The 14,314-nt window shown below is 46.1% G+C and overlaps 1 protein-coding gene across 1 annotated transcript; it reads right to left on the minus strand.

The window, feature by feature from the left end:
- Window positions 1-12,783: 12,783 nt before the first annotated feature.
- LOC103263613 (olfactory receptor 8S1-like) lies at window positions 12,784-13,716 on the minus strand. The gene has a single exon (XM_008061281.1). The coding sequence runs from the start codon at window positions 13,714-13,716 to the stop codon at window positions 12,784-12,786; it is 933 nt and encodes a 310-aa protein (XP_008059472.1).
- Between the last annotated feature and the right edge of the window lie 598 nt (window positions 13,717-14,314).

Below are 14,314 nucleotides of genomic sequence, written 5' to 3' on the forward strand. Positions count from 1 at the left end.
ATAGTCTAAGCTGGTTACAGGCAGCGTGACATTATATAAGGACTGAAATGCTGGTGCAGGGTGGCCTATACATAAACCTTGGATGGTTACCGACTGGAGAGAGAGACTCTGAGTTGCCGGCTGCCATCTACAGGAACTGGAATTAGGCTGAGTTGTATGATTTCCCATTATTGCGACTCCCTCATAATATGGGGGCTGGAGGTTATAGCATAACCAGCAGGATTGGGTGAGGTCTGGCTTGCTGGTATTCAGGAACGTATAGGCTTGGGTGAGTAGGTTCCATAGCGGATGCATGGGAGGTTCGTACATGGGTTGTGGGTTAGGCCGAATTGGAGAATTTACCTGTTCAGGTGAGGTTGTTGAGGTCTTTGTGGGACTGGGACTAATACGTGGCGACAGCGGTTTTGGATTCGGAACAAGTATTGGGTTAGGTTCTATAGCCATATGGGGGTTTTGGGTTATGGTTAATTTTATCATAAAAGTAGTTCCAGGATCCCCAGCCCCGGCACTGTATACTCTGAGTCCCCATATCTTTCCCATTTCCCACCCTCGAGCATTTTTGCCTTATTTTGTGAAGCTTATTGTTATGGGGTTACAGAGTTCACTTTGGGTAGGATTGCATCGGTCATGGAAGTTAGGGGTACTGGCCCTTTGCACTTGTATTAGGTCATTGGACTTTGCTGGGTTCCAGTTTATGAACCCCATGGTGACGCAGGACCAGCTTGGGCAATAATACTGATTGGGGTTATTACAATTTCCATCTCTGTCATGCCCCGGACACACATAAAAATACCAGTACCTGCCGCTAGTGCCTCCCTGGGTCAGCTTCCATTGCATAGCGGCAGTGTGGTAGAAGTGGGTTAGATCCCCAGTCATAACAGGGAACCATGTGTGTTGTAGGGGGTCATGTTTGAGGCTTGCCAAATAATGGTGTTTGTGGAGAGGTCTATAACCTGCCAGGTCAAGTTCCAGGTTGGTGGGGATTAGGAGCTGCCCAAAGGGATCCCATTCCCATCACGAAGAAATAGAGGGAGAGGAAGTGCAACACAGTCTTAGCTTTAGAGGATTGTCCTTGTCTAGCCGCCTGCTCCATTCGGGTGTGTAGTCCTTCAGCGTAGCAGAAGTGTCGGCAGGTTTGACGTGGGTGTGGTGGATCCAAGATGCAATGCCTTTTATTTTCAAGGCAGTGGGGGTGGACAGAATCATGACGTACGGTCTTTTCCACCGCGGTTGCAGAGTCTCATGTTGATGCCATCGGACGTACACCCAGTCCCCTAGTTGGTAGTTGTGGGGAGTCGGCGGTGGTCCAGTTTCATAAAGGGCCTTCAATTTGGGCCACACCTGCTCATGGACCCTTTGTAGGGTTTGGAGGGAAAAAAGGAGTTTTTGATCATCTATATCAATTAACAATTCTGTTTTAAGATTAGGTATAATTGGTGGGGGTACACCGAACATGATTTCAAAAGGAGTAAACCCTAGCTTATAGGGTGAGTTGCACACCCTATATAGTGCAAAGGGAAGGAGAGTCACCCAGTCCCCACCAGTTTCCCAGACTAATTTAGTTAAGGTTTCTTTTAGGGTTCTATTCATTCTTTCTACCTGTCCCGAGCTCTGGGGCCTATATGCACAATGTTATTTCCAATCCGCCCCCAGTGCTTGGGCTACCCCTTGTATTACCTTAGAAGTGAAGCTAGGGCCGTTGTCTGACCCTACTTGGACTGGAAAACCATACCTAGGTGTCAGATCTTCTAAGAGTTTCTTGGCTACCACCTGTGCAGTTTCATTCTTGGTGGGGAATGCCTCTGTCCATCCTGAAAAAGTGTCTACAAATACTAGTAAATACTTGTACCCCTATTTTCCTGGTTTTACTTCAGTAAAGTCCACTTCCCAGTAGGCTCCTGGCCGGTTTCCTTGGAGTCTGGGGCCCGGATTTTGTTTGGAGTTAGTTGCATTGACAATTTTACAGGCTTGACATTGGTTTACAATTTGTTCAATTGTCTGTCAGGCATTGGGTATGACTATATTTGCCTGGCATATTAATTGTTCCATTTTTCTAGCCCCCAAGTGGGTGCTTCTGTGCATTTTTATGAGTAGCCATTGACCCAGCTGTTCTGGGAGAATGATCCCATTTGTGGGTGTCCTTGTCCCAGTGTTGGATCCACCACCAGCCATCTGAAAACTTAATTCCTGGTTGTCCATCTATCCATTTTAAATCTTCCTCTGTGTAGTTCGGGCTCTCAGGCAGATGCGCGGGCCCGGGGTCTGGCAGCGTGGTCACTAAGACATGGTCCACGGAAAGGGCCGCCTTTCTGGCCTCAGCATCTGCCAGCCGGTTCCCTTGTACAATTGGTGTGTTGTCCTTCTGATGCCCTGGACAATGCATTATGGCCACGGCTTTGGGTAGCCAGAGTGCCTGCAACAACTCAAGGATTTCAGTTTTATTTTTGATGGTTTTTCCCTCTGCCGTTAAGAGCCCCCTTTCCTTATAGATGGCTCCATGAATGTGTGCAGTTGCAAATGCATACCTGCTGTCAGTATAGATATTTATTTTTCGCCCTTTTCCCATGACTAGGGCCTTTGTGAGGGCGATGAGCTCAGCTCGCTGTGCTGAGGTCCCAGCCGCAAGCAGCGCTGCCCACAAAGTTTCAGTCTCTGTGGTCACTGCTGCCCCAGCATACCTGGTTCCATCCTGCACGAAACTGCTACCGTCTGTGTACCAAGTTTCGTCGGCATCAGCTAAGGGCCGGTCCCGGAGGTCTTTCTGTGTTCCATGGACCTGCGCTAGGATATCTTGGCAGTCGTGCAAGGGGATTTCCTCATCCGGGTTGGGCAGCAGGGTGGCCGGGCTTAGAGTAGCCAGAGCCTGGAACAAGATCCTAACTGGATTTAGAAGGAGGCCTTGATAATGGGTTAGCCAGGCATTACTTATCCACCTGTCAGGTGGTTGTTTTAGGATGCCTTCAATAGGATGAGGGACGGTGACATGTAGCTCTTTTCCCATGGCAATTTTGTCTGCATCCTTGACCATAGTGGCAACAACCACTGCGATGATTCGTAAGCATGGGGGCCACCTGGCAGCCACGGGGTCTAGCTTTTTAGACAGGTATGCCACTGGCCTTTTCCATGGTCCAATTTGCTGTAACAGCACCCCTTGGCTATCCCTTTAGACTCATCAACAAACAAGAAAAAGGGTTTAGTCAGGTCTGGCAGCCCCAGTGCTGGGGCTGAAATCAGCACTTGTTTGAGAGTCTTAAAAGATTTGCTCATGTCCTCCGTCCATATGAGATCGGACTTGTTTTTGGTGGCCTCATATAATGGCTGGGCGAGTTCAGCAAACACCGGAATCCATAGGCGACAGAAGCCGGCTGAACCCAAGAACTCACGCACCTGCCGCACAGTTTGTGGCTACGGAATTTTCAGCACTGTTTCTTTATGGGCATCTGTTAACCATCTCTGCCCATCCTTTAGTTTGTAGCCCAGGTAGCTTACCTCAGTTTGACAGATCTGTGCCTTTTTTGCAGATACTCAGTATCCCAGGGTACTTAATACTTGTAGCAAATCTCTGGTGCCTTCCAGGCACGCGTCCCGGTTTTTGGCTGCCAACAGAATGTTATCCACATACTGTAATAGAGTTAGAGTGGGGTGCTGAGCACGGAACTCACCCAGATCTTCATGTAAGGCCTCATCGAAGATGGTAGGAGAATTTTTGAATCCCTGTGGGAGTCGGGTCCAGGTGAGCTGCCCGCTGATACCCCTTTCTGGGTCCAGCCATTCAAAGGCGAAGATGTCCTGGCTCTGTGGGGCCAACAGCAGGCTGAAAAAGGCATCTTTTAAATCTAACACCGTATACCAAACCTTGCCTGGGGCCAGGGTGGTGAGGAGGGTATAGGGGTTAGGGACCGTCGGGTGTATGTCCATCACCGGCGATTTACCTCCCACAAGTCCTGAACGGGCCGGTAGTCGGTCGAGTTGGGCTTTCGTACCGGCAATAAAGGTGTGTACCATGAGGACTGACAGGGCCGCAGTATTCCTTCGTCCAGCAGCAGTCGGATGGGGGAGTTATCCCATTCTGTGCCTCCATTGAGATTGGATACTGCCGGACCCAGACTGGGTCCGCTCCGGGTTTTAGTTCCACAAACACTGCTGGCCTGTGTTTGGCTAACCCTATTCCCCCAGTTTCTACCCATGCTAGGGGAATTTCCCAGAGCCAGTCCTGCATTTCCGATATTATTGCTGAGTTGGGAGTTTGGCATAGTCTATATTCATCTTGCAATAATGGTTAGAATCTGTCGGGGGCTTCCAACCGAATTCGTTACTTTTGCCCCATCTGACCGGAAGTTGATATTTGCTTCCACTTTGGTTAACAGATCTCTTCCAAACAAAGGATACGGGCAATCAGGGAGGACTAGGAACTCATGGGCAACTGTACCCTGCTTAAATTTACTGTTCTTTTTGTGGTCCAGTGAGCCGGTCATACCTCGTTAGCTCCTTGAACCCATAAAACCTTGTGGCTTTAATAATACTGATTGCTCTGCTCCAGTATCCACATGGAAAGTCACAGGTTTCCCCCCTACCTCCAAGGTTACCTGGGGCTCAGGGAGGGACGCTGAGCCCTGACCTCCCTATTCAGTAACAAGTACAGTCACTTTGTCTTCAGGACGGGGAGGGCGCTTAGGTCAGTTTTTTATGTAGTGCCCTTCCTCCTTGCAGTAGAAGCACTGGTTTTTTCTTACCTTGGGGCGGTCCGACTGGGGATTCCCCGGTTTGTTGTCTGACTCAGCAGCCAGTTTCTTTAACCACTTCTGCTTCTCCTTAGGGTCCTGGGCAGTGGCGGCTAAGAGAATTTTTGCCAGCCCTTTGGTTTGTCGATCACTGCGTTTATCCTGTCATTCTTCCAGACTTTCTTTATTGTTATAGACCTTTTCTGCTACTTCCAGTAAATCCTGCAAACTCTTCTCCCCTAGACTTTCCACCTTCTGTAATTTTCTCTTTATGTCTGGTGCTGCCTGATTAACGAATGCCATGATTACGGCTGCTTTAGTTTTGGGTACCTCTGGATCCATTGGGGTGTATTGACGGAAAGCTTCCATAATACACTCCAAGAATGCAGCTGGGCTCTCATCCCTATCCTGCCTTATGTTATACACCTTAGCCAAATTAGTGGGCTTGCGAGCAGCCGCCCGGAGACCTGCCATCAGAGCCTGGTGGTAGACCCGGACCTTCTCCTTACCTTCTGCCATGTTAAAGTCCCATCCACGCCAGGAAAGAGGAAAGGCAACATTTATTAGGTCGGGGTTGGTGGTGGGCTGCCCGTTGACTCCCGGAAATAGCTTCCAGGCCTCCGTTTGGATTCTCTCCTTCTCCTTGGTAGTAAATAACACCTGTAACAACATCTGGCAATCATCCCAGGTGGGCTGGTGGGTAAAAAGAATGCTTTCCAGCAAATTAATCAGGCCTTTAGGATTTTCAGAGAAAGTGGCAGTTTGTGTTTTCCAATTATATAGATCACGAGTAGAGAATGGCCAGTAATGCATAGGCTGGTTCCCGGCCTCATCCAGGGGCCCAGCCACCCTCAATGGCAAGACTACCGTGGAGTCTGCGGGCCCTACTCCAGGACCAGCCACTCTGGCGACCCTCCTTCGGGTCCCCGCGGCTGGACCGTCTACCTCCCCCTCCTGCCGTCTCTCCCCAGCCACCTCTGGGCCTGCTTCCGCAGTGGCGGCTTGGGGTTGGGGCAGCGGTGCTGGCGGGGCTGAGGGTGCTGGGGGAACTGACTGGTATGGGGGGGAAAGATTATTTCCTCTGTGTTGTAGTCCGGGAGTACAGGGTAAAAGGGGTTCCTTGGCGACTTATGGAAGGGGTTTAGCTTCTCCCGAGGCTGCGACGGCCCACTCTCTGGAGGTTCCGGAGGCTCCGTTCCCCTCTCCTGCAAGGCAAGCACTTTCAACGCTTGGGTTGGGGTAGGAAGGTAGGGTTTCACCCAAGGGGGTGGGGATTCCATTATATCTTGCCAGACCAGTATATAAGGCAATTGGTCCGGGTGTCCCTGGGAGCCTTTTTGGAGGATGATATTCTTGACCTGTAAGAGAACACTTGTTAGGAAAGTCCCTTCCCGTGGTCAGCCCACATTGAAGGTGGGACACTCAGAGGCGCACAAGTCCCGGAATTTATTCTTGTGTATTTCCACACTCAGATTGTGCACCCTCTCCTTCAGTTCTGGAAAGTGATCAGTCATGAGAGTTAACGGCGTCATCTGTGCCTGACCCATCTCACTTGTCAATACTAACGTCACAACAAACACAATCAACAAGACAAACGGGAAAATGACAAAAGGCAAACAGTAGCGGCCGCAAAAACAGACCTGAAAGTAGACTAGGGGAGGGACAGACCATCGAAGAGTCTGACCTTCCCCACAGATGAAGACCTCGTCTTCCGGACGGGGTTGTGGGACGTCTCCCACAAGCCCCAGTCGGCGACTTGCTAGCGTGTCCGCCTAGCCAATGCTGACCTCAGAACAGAGAACAGGAGTGTGGAGCTCCACCCAAGATACTGAACTCAAGCACACTAACCCAGGAGCGACTTACTGAATGCCAGCCTGAAGACTCCCCGGACTGGGGTCTCGGGGGCGGGGGGGGGTCTCTGGGACCCCGGACGAGCCCCCAAATGTTGTGGCCAGAAGTTCGATCTGAGAGAACACCAAGAGTCAATTCCGATGAAAATTCAAGAGGGTCTTTATTTGCAAGCTCGAGCCTGGACCTCTGTGCCAACCGACGCAGCAGAGTGCACTCAGAGGCCCTGAGATCCTCAAGCAGGTGATTTTTATTGCGGTTACAGAGAGGAGGGAGATTGGAGGGGGGATTTCCAGATTTGTCATCAGCTTATTGGATGGCAAACATTAGTGGTCACCACATGTGAAGGGGATTGGTCCACCTTATTTTAGCCAAACTCAAGTTGACCGCAGTCTGTCAACTGGGGAAGTTGCTGAGACATCTGGAATTTCAGATAACCCTTTATTATTACCTGTTTGGTTGTTGCCAGGGGGTGGTGTGTGGTAAGGGGAAGGGTTGCAGCCTAGGCTGTAATTTTGTGGTTTTTCCCATAACTGAAACTGCAAGCAGCTGCAAGTTACACTCAAGCTGAAAATTAGGAAGCTAAAATGGTTGTGCTATTATTGCTCATTAACTGATTACAAAAATGAAGTTATACACCATGCTTTTAGCTTAGGCCCATGATAAACTGCTATGGTCCTCGCCCTCTCACCATGACTTCCGTGATGATGGTCCACGGGCCAATGAAAATCAGGTTGCTCATGGTCTGGTAGTCCACGTGCAGCACACTGGGGCCACTGGGAGATGACTATCAGACCTTCATTCCTGCAGGGACAGCCAGGCAGCTGGGGTCTACAGCCTAGATGTGGCAGCACTTACTCCCTAGAACAATGAAGCCCCAGTCCACTGCACCACCACTATCACGAAGGTCATCCTGGCCTACAGGGCCCCAGGGGTCAGTAGTTCCTCTGCGGTAGTCAGCCTCTTCTGCACAGATTTGGTTTCTAGAGCACAGGGTGCGGGGAAGGGGTGCGGCTGCTACCTAAATAGTCACTGCTGCTGCTATTCATGCTGCTCCTCTCCCCAAGGATGCGGCCTTAACCTTCTTGCCAGGGCTCATGGATGTGAAACCAGTGGAGTTGCGGTGGCCCTGGTTCTGCCTCCGCATGCAGAAGGAGATGTTGCGTGCTTCCTGGGAGGCCAGCGACTTCCCACTGAGCAGCCCCATCAGCCTCTGCCAACACCAGAAGTTTATTCTGAACTGGTAGAGGAGATTGCTGTCCAGGAACCAGTGCTTGTTTGAGACATGTAGGATGATGCTGTGCTCCACCAGCCAGAGGCACTGCTGCTCCGCCTCCTGCCACAAGGGGGCCTCGGCCCTTCTGCACCAACCAGTCCAGGAACGTGGGCGCCATGAAGGTGAGCTCGTAGTACATTACCCTTCCTGGTGGCTGCAGAAGTGTATTGTCAGGGCTCATCAACTTCTCCTACAGACACTGTCCACTCATGAAGGCTTTTACCTTGTTGTCCAGCGGGAAGGTGCCGTCCTTCCTGAAATGGTAGAAGAGCTTGACATCCTTGAGCTCCTTGTGCTCATCACACAGGTGATGAATGATGCCATCTGCCAGCTTCTGCATGAGTTTAATCGCCATTTCTCTGTTGGATGTCTCTTTGCGTTTAATCAGTCAGTCATTCTGTTCTTTGGCAACGAAACAGTTGGGTAGTTTTTGAGATGATGTGGTCTATCCTTAATAAACTTTTCTGCATGCTGTCTGAACCTTAGCTGTGCTCTCTTCTGCTGCCCCCGCTGCTGCCACCCTCCATGACCCAGGCCCTGACACTTGCTGCAGCATCTGACCCCCGCCAGGATTGTTTTTCATGTTTATCATGGATATGGATTATTATGTGTCTTGGGGAAGGTTTTCTCATGTAATACCTTTCAGGAATTCTCTGGATCTCTTTTGTCTGCATGGTCACCTCTTTAGTGAGATAGGAGAAATTTTCTTGGATGACCTCTTGGAAGGCTTGTCCCAGGGTGTTTTCAGTTTCCCCTTCTGTCACAGGGATGCCAATTAGCTGTAAATTTGGTCTCTTTACATAATCACAAACTTCCCATAGGCTTTGCTCATTCTTCTTGAGCCTTTTCTCCTTCTTTTTGTCAGACTGGGTTAGTTCAATAGTTCAATCCTCAAGCTCTGAGATTCTTTCCTCTGCCTGGTCAGTTCCATTGCCTAGGCTTGTCGCTGTGCTTGCAAGTTCCAGCAAAGAATTCATTTTCAGGAGTTCAGATTGTACCTTTCTTATATTGGTCAGCTCAGTTTTTATTTCTTCCACTGTTTTTGTTGTCTGAGGAATCTGTGCTTCTATCTTCTCATGGCTTTCCTTCACTGTTTTTGCCATTTATAGTCCAAACTCTATGTCTGTCATCAGGGACAGGTCATTCTGCATGGGTTCCATTTCTTGGGGTCTGGGAGAACTTTTAATGTGTGAAGCCTCATTAAGGTTTTGGGGATTGTCAATGTTTCTTCCTCGTTTGTGAGGACAAACTTTTCTCTTTATGTCTTCTTTCTGCTTTGTTTTGGCTTAGATAAGGTTGTTACTGTTGGGCTGGTCTTTTGTAGTATGTATTATTTTATTTTTATTTTTAATCTCACAAAGTGCTCCCTTGTTGTGTTCCACTTTTTCCCCTGGGGGTGGTAGTCTGTGAAAGCCTGACCAATGTGGATCCTGCTGCTTTTCTGGGTCTAGATACCCTAGGAGGCTTTCACCATTTGGCTGGTGCTACAGGATGTCTGCAAGGTATTCCATGATATGAAGGCATAGGGGTTAAATTCTTAGGGGAATTGGTCATCAGCATCTCTGGAGGGCCCTCTTGAGAAGCTCTCTGATGCCTTAGTCTATGGACTGGTCTGCAAGATTCATGATGACATGGGCTTTGTTCCTATCCTCTTCTCTGGTGCTGTATTATTGTCTCATATGTTAGAGGCTCTGCCAGTTTGCCTCCAGCCAGGAGGTGGTGCTTAGAGGAAACAACCAGCTGTGATGGTGGTTGTGGGTTTCTTTTTTGTTTGGCCTCTCTCTCCCCAATGAAGTTCACAGATGACCTAGGCAATGAGTGGAGTTATGGGAACTCCCAAAGAGCCTCAGTTCCTGGTATTTTCAGGGGGATAGGGGAAAAGCTGGTCAGGAAGGGCTCAGTCAGACTGGGCCATTCACCAGCTCCCTCCACAAGCACAACTGGCTACCCCAGTGAGAAGGGGGACCCCTGACCACTGTGGCTACACTGTGGGAATGACCGGGCCTTTTCTGTTGTACAAAAGAGTTCACATAGTGAGAGCGGGGTAGCCATAATAGCAGGCACCCCCACCCCCTTCTGCCACCTTCAGCTCCCCTTCTTGGTCTGAAGCTGTCATTACTCAGAACTCAAAGTGTCTTTCCACAGCAACATCTTTTCCTGTGGGCTGGAACCAACTGGTCTGCATTCCAACCCCCAACTGTGAGCACTAAGTGGGGAACAAGAGGAGAGACGGGACCCTTGGCTGCTGTGGCAGTGCTGTAAAAATGGCAGAGCTGTCTATTGTCCAGAAGAGTCTTCCTGATTCCCCTTTCTTGCTAGAGGCTGATCCTCATTCAGAACTCAGAGGCTCTTTCAGCAGCAGAATCTGCCTCAGCTTGCCCCAAACCGCAACTTACCCAAAACCAAGTGGTGGAAAAAAGTGCCTTTTTTCACTTTGCTGATAAAGATGTAAAGTGTTACAGCATACCTGGAAAACAATTTGGCAACATCAATTAAAATTACATATATACACATCACAATCCTATTTCTAGGATAAGTCCCAGAGAAGTAAAAACACTCAAATTTCATGTTATATACTCCAAGATGTTTATTGCAGCATTATTTTTATTTTGTTTTATTTAATGTTTGGCAAGAGACTAGTTTAATAAATATACCTCCACACAGAGATCACTAAAAATATATATTGATATCGATGTTCATGATATAGGGTTACCTGAAAAAGTAGATTGTAGAACATTATAAATAATAATATTATTCTAGCATGTTCACATAAGCATGAAACAAGTCAGAAAGTAAATTCACCAATTAACAGCTAAAAGGAGTTGAGAGAAGAAAAAGATTTTCATTTTCTAATTTTTGTGCTTTTATATTTTTTAAAGTTTTACCATAAGCATGTAGGGCTTCTTTTTCAAAAATTTTTATTTTAAGGATGTGGGGTACAATTCAGGATTAGGTATACAAATGGTCATTGTACAAGTAAAGTTTGGGCCTCACTTTGGTCCTCACTTCGCCTGGTTTGCAATCAGGTACCCTTATTGATGAAGTGTGCCCCATCCCCCAGTAGTTTCCCACTACTGCCAGTCCCTTTTTTATAGTACAACATTGTTTTTAGTGGAAGTAAAGTGAGCCCAAATGGAGGGGAAGGGGAATGGTTTGAGAAACTATGGTACAGTTACAAGATAGAATTATATGCTGACATTTTTAAAAAATGAATTAGAACTGTATCATTTGACCTGTAGTTAAGCTTTATATATTAATAATGAATGAGAAAAGCAAACAGAAGAAAAATGCATACTATGTAGATTTTAAAACAGGCATGGAAAACTCCCATATGTATACATAAGTACATATGTGTACAATTATTTGAGCATACATATAAAAATCCAGAGAAAGAATCTACTTTATGGTTAACATGGGTTACATTTGAGTGGACAATAAATAGAAGATATGAAAAGTGTGGCAAGCGAAAAAATAATTACCAAAAAAAGGTTGTATGCTATGATCCTATTCAAGTATGTATACAACATGATGTCAGTGTAAATGAGTACAGATATTTTTAAGTGATTAAAAGATAAAACACTACAAATAAATTAAATTTACTCTCTTACTTGAGAAAAAATGAAATTCATTCCATTCCCAAAAATATTTCCTTCATTATTGGATATAAAAATTAATCTAATTTTATTATCACTTCTAGGTGTAATTCTTTCCTTCTCAGATTCTGATTTCACCCTGCAGGTTCTGTTGTTTTTGAATCCTGGACCTCAGCAAAGCAACATGTAGGAATATAGGATATGAGAGGAATTTCTAGCTTTTTTCCATAGAGAGACATCATGCTGAGGCAAGGAGAGGGTCAAGGTGGTTTTAGAGAGCTTTGGAAGTTCATGGTCCTCCAGGTTCTCCAAAATATCCAAGTTGTCACTATTTCAGTTGCTGAGTTTCTGATGCACCTCCAGTCCTACCATAAGCAACTTAGTGTGATAATGACTTCAACTAGTGGTGATCACTGAATTCATCTCCAAGTCAGTTTTGTATAGCCTCTCTTCTACATCTATAGAATGGCTATTCTTTCAACATAGAGAAAGAAAAGCCCTGAAGTTCATTCTGACCCTTAAGGTCAAAAACCAAGAAATTAAATCATTGTCTTGAAGACAGAAGCTTCTGTGTTCTTGGCATTCCTCATTGTCTTGGACTTGCTTAATTTTACCAACTTCACATTACTCAGGAGCTTAGAACAATGTTCATGGAATGCAATCATGGGACTTAATATACATGGCAATTACCTATGAGCAGGAAAAGTTGACAATTCACTTCATTATGTTCATCTTAGCACAATAACTAATTCTATACATTCTCGTTACGCTGAGAGTCTCACTATCTCTTTAGGTACTACAGTCAGGCTCACTTTTTTTCAAATGCTTTCTTTTTTATTTGTTTGTTTCTTTCTGCTCAATATTCAAACTTCCTAGAGAAAGATAATTAATAACCTTTCTTGGGTGTTGGTTTTTCTTGCCTTAATGCAATGGCAGAAGAAAGGGGAAGAATGGCTATTCTAACTCGAGCTATAGGATGGCCAAATAAATTTGAGAAGATCTGTTTTCATAAGGATTTGGGGTGTTATTATTAGGAGATGTGTGAAGGAGAAATGAGCAACCAATAACAATAGATGTTCATGTAGACATGAATACCTAATATTTGTATAAAATGATTCCATGAAAAAGAGGATTATCTTATTAATTACTTCTTCTCTGAATAAGACTGTACCTCCATTATCCTGTAAGTCCTCTGTCCTCTTAACAACCATTTCCAAGGAGGTAAATGACACCATGTTCCCTGCAGCATCTTGCACCATGGACAATCAAGAAACTCTCCTTAAAGTGTATTATCTGAGAATGTACCATAAATTTCAATTTTCCTTTCATCATGATTTTGTGTCTACTACATGAAAGGATGAAAATATTTTCTGAACATTCTTCCCATAGCTGTCTTCACCTCCTTGTTCTTCAGGCTATAGATGAGGGGATTCAACGTGGGTGTGATCACACTGTACTGCAAGGAGAAGATCATTTCCATAGGGGAACCTGAAGTTGGCAAGAGATAGCTGATGAAACCTGAACCATAGAACAAGATCACAGCAGTGAGATGGGAAGAGCAGGTGGAGAAGGCCTTGCTTCTGCCTGAGGTGGAGCTGATGCTCAGGATGGTGAAGACAATGCGGGCATAGGAGGAAACAATCATAAGGAAGGTTCCAAAGAAATGCAAGACAGAGGAGCAGAGCAGGAGTGTGAAGTTGGCAGAGGTCTCAGAGCAACACAGAGGGAAGAGAGAAGACAGCTCACAGCTGAAGTGGGGAATCGTTTGGCCCTCACAAAAGTTTAAATTGGCAGCAGCCAGGAGGATGTTGATGAGAGCATCAACAAAGGCCAGGCCCCAGGAACCCCACACCAGCCCAACACAGAGCGGGTTACTCATCACCTGGCCATAGAGCAGAGGGGAGCTGATGGCAGCATAGCGGTCGTAGGCCATTACAGCCTGCAGACAGGCCTCAGTGCCACCAGTGGCAAATACCAGAAAGGCCTGAGCCAAGCAACTCTCTACAAAGATGGTTTTGCTTTCAGAAAGAAGAGTCTCTAGCATCTTGGGAACTGTGACAGATGAGTGGCAGGGGTCCAGAAAGGACAATTGTCTCAAGAAGAAGTACATGGGCGTGTGGAGATGAGAATCAGCCCTAATCACCAGCAGCATCAAGAAATTCCCTGTCAGAGTGAAGACGTAAATCAGAAGGAACAGCACAAAGAGTATAGCCTGAATGTAGGGATCAGTAGACCATCCAAGAAGAACAAACTCACTGATGGCACTGTAGTTTTTCATTCCCATACAGAGAAGTGTTCTCTCTGGAATATATGAAACAAGATCCATCAAAAGTTCTTTAATGGCCTTTAGTTACCCCAGCACCTACATCTTCTCCATAAATGTCTTTTCATCACTACCCCAAATCCATGTTCAGATATTTGAAAGCTAACTTTCAGATCACCATCGTGCCATTGTTATTCTAAATTAACTTTAACTCTGTTACTACATTTTATTATTATTTTATTTTATTGTTTTCAAGCTAGAGTATTCTTGTGCTAATGAGAGTGATTCATTTAAGGAGAGTTTCTGATAGGAGAAAGGGAAAAAAATTTCAAGAGTGAATTGCTCAAAAAATGGAGAGAGGAATAAATCTAAATCAAACAGATTCAAATAGGAGCAGGGACTTTATCTAGTCTACATTGGAGGGAAGTTCCAGAGTGTTGGACCAGACATAAACAGTGAAAGGAGCTTCTATTTAAGGGCTTCCTTTTTTTTTCAATAAGTGTAATTAAGATGGTTGATTCTGTGTATGTGTGCGAACATGCCCATGAGCCCACAAGAAATTATAAAGGCATTAATAATGGTAAATTTAAGTTCACAGTAATAGGAACAGGGG

This window comes from Carlito syrichta, unplaced genomic scaffold (assembly GCF_000164805.1).
Source record: "Carlito syrichta isolate Samal-C Ts95f unplaced genomic scaffold, Tarsius_syrichta-2.0.1 Scaffold94502, whole genome shotgun sequence".
In the NCBI taxonomy this organism is placed as follows: Eukaryota; Metazoa; Chordata; class Mammalia; order Primates; family Tarsiidae; genus Carlito; species Carlito syrichta.

Coding starts and splice junctions, on each gene's coding strand:
- LOC103263613 (XM_008061281.1), bottom strand. CDS start 13,716: ATGAAAAACTACAGTGCCATCAGTGAGTTTGTTCTTCTTGGATGGTCT.